Consider the following 8,822-nt stretch of genomic DNA (forward strand, 5'->3'; position numbering starts at 1 on the left):
ATGGCTGCCAACATGGGGTCAATGCGTATCCTCATCAAGGGAGGGAAGGTGGTGAACGACGACTTCACCCAGGAAGCTGACGTCTACATCGAGAATGGCATCATTCAGCAGGTGAGCCATTTTAATACTGATGAACTGATGAACACACAAGTACGTACAGTGCACACACACACAGCCTGACCCTCTCGTATATCCACGCAGATGTAAGTGTGACTCATCCCGTAATGAAACGGTAAGAGAACAAAGGACTCGGTGAACTCTGTGACTCTGCGTGAAGATAGCGCGCACACACTATTATTAGCTCACAAACCGCTGTCATAGAAAGAAGAGGATGCGTTTTTAATTGGGAACCCAGAGAGCTCGTTGTTAGCGTCCACTAAAAACACCCAACTCTTTCCATCATAACACCTGCGCTGTGATGCTCATGTGCTAACACTGAAATGTTTCTAAATGCTGCTGTAACTGAGGCAATGGATTATGAATCTCTCTGTTGCTTCTAAATTGAGCCATTTAATTAGACTTCACATGCCTCATTTTAGCTGCACCCAAAGAACAGAATGTACATTGATACTGATTTGCCAGTATTTTCATTTTTATGTGAATAAGTACAAGAGAAAATGGACATTTTTAACATTTACTAGGATATGGTGAAAGCTATTGTGTACGAGTAAATGAACGGAATCTGTGCTGGATTTTTGGGGCTGACGATACCAAATTTAGTTATTGGCCAGTATCCTTTGCATCATTATAAAATGAGGTTGTTGCTAAATTTGGTCGAAAGCATCTTATCTCTTCATCTGAAATTAACCGTTCCGTGTATTTTCACCAATTCCTGATAAGCCAAAGCATAATTTTCTTCTGATATAATGGAGCTGCAACTCATGATTATTTTTGATTAATTGAGTGCTTGTTTGGTCCACAAAATGTAATAAAAATGTTAAATCGAATGTGTTGTGTTCTGACAGGTTGGTAAAGAGCTGATGATTCCAGGCGGAGCCAAGGTGATCGACGCCTCTGGAAAGCTGGTGCTGCCGGGCGGAATAGACACCAGCGTCCATCTGGAGGAGACCTTCATGAACGCCAGCATCCAGGACGACTTCTACAGTGGGACCAAGGTACACACACACGCACACACATACTGTACATACACACAGGGCTGTGTTATGACAACAGTAGGTTGATAAAACACATTTAGAATCCAGAGACAGCTGTCAAACACACCCTCAAACACACTCTCGCTCATGCTTGTCGGTTTTTTTCTCTCTCTTTTGTGAACCAAATTAGACATTATTTATGGTGTTTTTCACAGTTTCTGACATTTTCTGGACCAAACAACAAATAACACAGTATTAGTTAGTTGCAGTCCCTACTTGTCCAAATTAAAATATGAATCTCTGCTTCCAGCCTCCTGTGTTGCCTCCATCATTAAGACTAATGACCACTCGTGTTCCGTCACACAGCTGTCACAAGTTTCAAGTTGAAATCAAGGACTCAGCTGTTCAGTCTTCAGTCTTCAGTCACACCGGGTTTATTAGTTCATTTCATGTGGATGCTTTGCATATTTAGCCCTGCGTTCCTCCTGAGACCCAAAGAGGATGATTTTATAATTAGGAGACTTAAATATTTAAAGCAGGGAGAATAATAATTGTCGCCCGCAGCAGCATGCATGATCAGGAGGATGTTGCAGTTGGTTTTTGCTGATGCTGTCGTGCATAGTTTTTGAGGCTCCTGAAATGAACATATTGATACAAAAAGGATAAAGAATACATGTACTTTTATAATACTGAGTAAATTTGTTCAGTCAAGTCTGGGAATTTCCACAGATGAAACTTTTAAATTTGAATAATAGTCCCTCAGTGCCATTAAATAGTGGAATAATCATTCTGTTAATCTGAAATCCTGCACAGATTTCCATACGGTCTCTTGAGAACTGAGAAGAAAAATTTTAAGTGATCTGTCTTGTCATCATTAATTTGACATAGACCCAGCAGTGTCACTTTTGAAGCTTTTGTGGAAACTCACACGGACTTTGCAGACTTTGTGGTGCTGTATCTTTGTGAAATGAGGCTCAAGTCTCATGGAATGTTAACTAAAGTGTGGTGAGAAGAATTTGGGGCAGATTCAATTCCTCGCATATGCCAGCTTTACCCCAGCAACCCCCCAGTTACCAACTCCTACCCACTAACCTCGCTGCCATGGCAACTAACCCCCCACTCTTTAGTGTGGTAATCAGAGGGAGCAAATTTGTGTGTGTGTGTGTGTCCACATACACGCTCGCATATGACTATGGTCGTATTGTGTGGTCCCTATGGTGACTACGTTACCACGGTAACGGCTCAGGGACAATTGTCTTGAACCCCAAAACTATTTCCCTCCGCATCCTCTTCCCTCCCTCTCATCATTTATCACAGTCTTCTCCATCTCCTGCTTTTCTAGCCTTCCTCCATCCTCCCTTCCTCCTCCCGTGCTGCTTCCTCTGCTCTGCCTCCTCCTGCCTCACCCGTCCACCTTCCCCCAGGAAAGACGGAAAGAAGAGGCATTCATTTTCAATTACAGTGTTTGTAGTCGTACAGGAAGCTACATTTAATCTTATAAAAAATTATATTCCCAGTCTTTTTTTGGGGCACGTTTGACCATTAATTTTTTGCCGTGCAATTTGGTGAGTCTGAGCAAAACAGTCTAAAATTGGACGTTTATTCAGTGGCTGTTTCAAGACTAAAAAAGAATGAAAGAGAACAGAATAAAAGAAGCAGGAGACAGCAGGAGACAGCGTCCATGTTCCAGTTTGACAGAGAAACGTCTGATCCTGCTCCTTCCTCTGTCACCCTCTCACTGAACTCATGCACTCTCATACAGTTTTGATTTAAAAATACTCGCATACATAGAGAAACACACAGAGGGAGGGAGAAATACACCTCTTTGTCTTTGACGCTTCTCAGTGTAAAGAAGGAGAACTGGCAGTACATTTTAATTTAGGTCTTGCAGACAAGCAGTGTGACTCCCACAATCCCTTGCTGTGTGTCCATGTCCCCTGATACTCTGACACACACACACACACATAGGTTCACGCAGCTATACTTCTTAGGACGCTGAATTGTCTTCTGTTAATGTGGACAGTCTAAACAAAGCATTATCCCTGACCTTAAACAGAACCAGTTAATGACTAACCTTAACCTAACCATACTTCAAATCTTAACCCTAATGATAACCAGCTACTCAGAAATGAGGTTCTGCCTCATTAGGAATAGTTTTTAGTCCCTATGAGGATAACTGGTCCTGACAAGGTCAGTGTTTATGCCAGAAACACACACACACGTGAGCGTACACACTGACAGTGATCAATGACACTACATATGCAGAGACCTGCGACGCTGACACAGCACGCGATTCATTCTGGTTACCATAGTGACGTGAAATCGAATATGTTGTTGTCAATCTGCAACAAACGACCGCGCCTACGTCTGAATCACATCTGGAATCTGGAGGAAGGAATCAGGGCCGTGTTCAAGTTCACTCTTAATTTCATTCAGAATAAATCCTAAAAATGATGTACAATGTTTTTTAATATGCTTACATTTATACACGAGCTGAAAAAAACCAAACTATTTTCTTTTCATTTCCTCTTTCACGAAGGATTGTTGCCTGTTTTCCTGTCAATCCTCAGCACAATAAGTCAAAGGATATTGAATGGGTGACTGTATCAGAGTGTGAGGAGGAAGAGGAGGAGAAGGGTGGTCATGTTGTCATGGTTACACAATAGTGCATTTACCATGCAGACCGCTCCCTGCACACCATCCATTTTCCAGCCGCTCAGTCATCTCCTGTCATTTTCTCCTTCTACAACTTTCCCCTCTGCCTCACATTCATGAGTCACCTCCTCCTGTTTTTGCTTCTACAGTTAGCTGCTGTGTCGTAGATGCAATAAAATCCGAATAGCGTGAGAGGCCGACTCGGCACTCGTGCCTCATCCATCCATCGTGGTGAATAATGGACTGTGTGATGAAAACAAATCAGTTCATTGCTGATTCAGTGTGTGTGCTTTACAGTGGAGTCATTGTTTTCCTTTCCAATCAAGCTCTGTTTTGTCTCACTTTGCCCTCCTCTCTCTCTTACTCTCCCTCCTTTCCCTCGCTTCCTCTCTCCTCACCTAGGCGGCTCTGATGGGTGGTACCACCATGGTGATGGCTCTGGCCCTGCCTGAACAGCACTGCTCCCTGCTGGACACCTACGAAAAGTGCCGAGCCCTGGCCGACGCGAAAGTGTGCTGCGACTACGCTCTGCACGTCGGCGTGACCTGGTGGGGACCAAAGGTGAGTCGCTCAGAGGTTGTTAAAGTTAGGCTGTTAAAACATTCCCTCTCTTCGTTCTTTCACTGTTTCACTCCTCGGCCTTTTATCATGTCACTGTGAATAATGAAGCAGCCAAACCACTCTCGTTTGTGGGTGAAATGTGAAATGACCCAGATTAGACCTGACACGAACTAGGTTAATACACATGCTCGACAGATTTTATGAGTCAAAGATGCACAAGCAGCCTCTGGCTTTATGCTAGTACTATATCATCTGCTGAATCGTATTATCATGCATACATTCATTCACCTTCTTTTTGGCCATATGTTATATATAATCATTGAAAAAATTACAGTATTGATGTAGTGGGTGTTTTATCTTAATTTGAAATTTAGCTCTAGCACTCACATTTCAATGTACGGATGTTTAACTTTGTAAAGATGAAGCGGTTTCTCTTTGCATTCTGAGTGAATGTTACATTTTTAACGTCGACTGTCGCCGTCTCACTGGAACTCAGCAGCACAGTCACTGATGTAAATGTAATGTGATCTCAGTCTGGCTGCTCTCCAAAGCTCATTTCATGCTCCATATAACAAACACACGCACACACACAGACACACGCTCTCGTTGCCTAACGTGCCTCACTGTCTGCCTCTGAAACCTGGAGGAGCTCAGCTGTGACCGTCTCCTGGTAATGACTCAAACACTCGACCTCTGACCCTCTGTGTCGCGATATCAGGTGCACAGCGAGATGGAGGCCCTGGTGAGGGAGCACGGGGTGAACTCCTTCCAGATGTACATGGCCTACAAAGACATGATGATGCTGAGAGACTCGGAGCTGTACCAGGCGCTGCAGTCGTGTAAAGACATCGGGGCCATCGCACGCGTCCACGCTGAGAACGGAGAGCTGGTGGCAGAGGTGCACCAAACATCTTCACTTACTCCAGCTTTCTCTTTTTATAAAGGGAGATTTTCAGAAAATCAAATCAATGAAACGCATATATTGCAATAGTGAAGGATGTAAATTAACTGTTTGGTATGTTTGTTGTCAGGGCGCCAAAGAGGCTCTGGATCTGGGCATCAGTGGACCAGAGGGTATTGAGATCAGCCGACCAGAGGAGGTACATTTAATCAGTATTTTAGTTCATTTTTCCCCTTTGATTAAGCCCTTAAATACATTTTAAGTATTCAGATATTAATTATTGTGTGTCTTCTGCCTGCAGCTGGAGTCTGAGGCCACTCACAGGGCTGTCACCATCGCCAACAGGGTAAGTCGACACCACACTACATTTTAATATCCTCTTTACATACAGATATATTGTGTGATGTTGATCATTTATTGGATATCTTTGTGATTTTTAGGCCCGTTGCCCGATCTACCTGGTGAATGTGTCCAGTGCAGCTGCTGGAGACATGATCGCTGCTGCTAAGATGCAGGGTGAGTTACCTGCTCAGCCCCAAACACAGAATAGATCATTACCATGATGATAAAGAGGATGATAATAATCTTCCTTCTTTTTCCATTTTCTCTCTGAAGGTAAGGTGGTCCATGCAGAGACCACAGTAGCTCATGCAGTGGTGAACGGGATGCAGTATTACCACCAGGACTGGGCTCACGCCGCCGCCCACGTCATCATCCCTCCTCTCCGCCTCGACCCGAACACACCCAGCTACCTCATGGGCCTGTTGGGCAAGTATGTGCAAATCTCATCTCATCTCTTTTTACCTCGCTCACGGAGATTATGTTTTTATCCACGTTTCTCTGTTCATGAAGAGAGAAACTTTTTTGGGAGGGTGAAATAGGTTACAGTCCAAGGATGAAATTATTCGATTTTGGTGGTGATTTGGATTCAGATCAGAAACAGTAATTACCAAACCTTGTGGAATAAGAGGGTGTATTAACCCTGAGGTAAACTGAGCAGCTTTGGTGTGTGAGGTCACTGAGTGAAGGCAGTGCTCAGCTGTGCATGCCTTTCCCCCCCCCACCCTCTTTCTGTCAGGTGCAGCAACACACACACACACACATGCACACATAGTGCTGACAATGTACTGACACACACAGACTCACCACACTTTACAGAGTTAAAGACACAGCAACTTAAAAGGTATAAAACATTAAATCAATAAAAAGGTAAAACAGAAGTGTCTGGGTTCTTATCCTGAAGTGGAGGCCAAGGAAAAGGGGTGGGTCTTTAACAGTAATTTAAAATATTCAATGATGGGAGAAGGTTTAATTTCCCTTGGTGACTCCAGTCGAGATGTTATACTGTCAATAAACGGGCACCACAACCAAACCAACCTCTCACTCACCAGCTGTTAAAACACACCATTCTTTCTCTAGTTTTCTGTCCTGTAATGAGTGTGTTTTTGCCTAAATTGAACATGCACGTCCTTGTCTCTCAGTGACACCCTGAGCGTTGTGGCGTCAGAGCACCGTCCCTTCAGCATCAAGCAGAGAGCGCTGGGGAAAGACGACTTCACCAAGATCCCTCACGGAGTGCCTGGAGTCCAGGACAGGATGAGCGTCATCTGGGAGAGGGGAGTGGTACGTTCGCACACACACACACACACTAGCATGTTAAATCCATTTCTGCAAACACATTCCCCGATATTTTAATGTTTCGATACCTTCAGGTTACAGGAAAGATGGATGAGAATCGTTTTGTGGCAGTGACGAGCTCTAACGCCGCAAAGATCTACAACCTTTACCCGCGTAAGGGTCGTATCATCCCCGGGGCCGACGCTGACGTGGTGGTCTGGGACCCTGACGCAACAAAGTACACAATTACATTGTCTTTTACAACACAAACATGTGGCTGACAAAACAAAGTAACGGTGTAGTAACGGCTCTTGTTGCCGCCGCAGGACGATCTCTGTGAGCACTCAGGTGCAGGGCGGAGACTTCAACCTGTACGAGGGCATGCGCTGCCACGGCGTTCCTCTGGTCACCATCAGCCGAGGGCGCCTGGTGTGCGAGAACGGCGTGTTCATGTGCGCCGAGGGATCCGGGAAGTTCTACTCGCAGCGCACGTTCCCCGACTACCTCTACAAGAAGATGGTGCAGAGAGAAAAGGTGTGTTCACGTTCATTCATCCTCTCTTTAAACGCTGATTTTGATAACACTTGTTAGTAAAGAATCAAGGCTCACGCTGTGCTGCATCGGCTGAAATCTGCAGCAAATACATCCATCAAAAAAAAACCTTTAATGCACTGTACGCTGAAACTCTTCATCTGCCGATGTCAGCACAAACCCCCCCCCCCCAACAACTCTCTTTCAGATGCACCAGATAGTATCTACTGAATTATTTATTATGCTTTCTGGATGTTAAAGCTGTATCTATATCAGTTACGTTTTAATCGATGTCAAATGAGTTCACACACTGTTGATTAAGTCTATCAGCTCCACACGACTCTGTCTTTGATTCTCAGTAAAAGGCAGCGTTTAGATCTTGTCATTCCCACACTGCACACAGGAAGTGATACGTTTTATAGAGAGACAGAAGAAGTTATGTACTGCAGCTTTAACTTCCCTTAAGTCTGTTTGTATACATTTATTATCACTTTAAAATGATAATAATTTGTTTTTCATAGCCTCAGAATAAGCCTTCAGGGCCTTGATTTACAGAGGCAGCCATTGTTGTTAATGTTAATGCATTTAATGCTTTGTTTTAGACTCAGGCTTATAAAGGAGTCGACAGGGATCCTTACTCTGGTGACGTGGCCAAGGTGGCGACCATCATGAAGAAGGATCTGGGTCTGGGTCCAGTCGATGGAGACGCCAACAAGAATTGTCCTCGGGGTCAACAGGGGGTCCGAGACCTTCACGAGTCGTCCTTTAGCCTCTCGGGTAAAACTGGAATACGGCTAACAGTACTGCTCGTCATGTTTTTTTATTGATTATTATTGAAGTAAACTCTTGTGTGTGTGATTTCTCTCTCTCAGGTTCCCAGGTCGACGACCACATCCCGAAGAGGTCCTCCGCTCGGATCCTGGCTCCTCCCGGCGGTCGCTCCAGCGGCATCTGGTAAACGCTGGTGATGACCTCCGACCACCTGAGCCTCCGTGTTTTTGTATATTTCTGAGCAACCAGGAAAACTGCACTGATTTACCATCACAGAGTTTTTAAGTTGAATGGGGTGGGTGTGGGGGGGGATAAATTCCAGCACTTATCTGTGATTAGTGATAACCCGAGTGACGATCGATGATTTGCCAAAGTGACTTTTACGAATCTGATTTTAATTGGAATGACTGATTCACATGAGAGTGAAGGGCTATCTAAGTATCTATGAATTTTAAACGCTGTTGCCAAATTCAAGCTGATCATACTAACACGGATAAAGTCCGCCGCTCATTTACCGCGCTGTGAGAGATCAAAACCAGTACAGTTTTTGATGGTTTGAAGTTGAAGTGATGTCGACCCCATTATTTAAAAATAGTGCAACTGGATTCAGTGGAATATCTATTATACTGTATACCCTTGTCACTCACACACACACTCATACGCACACAAGCGTACAGTACACTGTAGACACC

The 8,822-nt window shown here is 44.3% G+C and overlaps 1 protein-coding gene across 1 annotated transcript; it reads left to right on the top strand.

The window, feature by feature from the left end:
- On the top strand, positions 1 to 8,317 carry LOC310935071 (dihydropyrimidinase-related protein 5-like; the record flags this gene model as incomplete). The annotated part of the gene is made up of 13 exons (XM_083898904.1): positions 1 to 111; positions 966 to 1,115; positions 4,152 to 4,310; positions 5,029 to 5,208; positions 5,342 to 5,410; positions 5,513 to 5,557; positions 5,652 to 5,727; positions 5,827 to 5,983; positions 6,693 to 6,834; positions 6,924 to 7,066; positions 7,155 to 7,362; positions 7,962 to 8,136; positions 8,232 to 8,317. 13 exons carry the CDS (start codon positions 1 to 3, stop codon positions 8,315 to 8,317), a joined length of 1,701 nt encoding a protein of 566 aa, XP_083755030.1.
- Between the last annotated feature and the right edge of the window lie 505 nt (positions 8,318 to 8,822).

The sequence above is a fragment of the Microchirus variegatus genome (assembly GCF_963457635.1).
Source record: "Microchirus variegatus genome assembly, chromosome: 12".
Lineage (NCBI taxonomy): Eukaryota > Metazoa > Chordata > Actinopteri > Pleuronectiformes > Soleidae > Microchirus > Microchirus variegatus.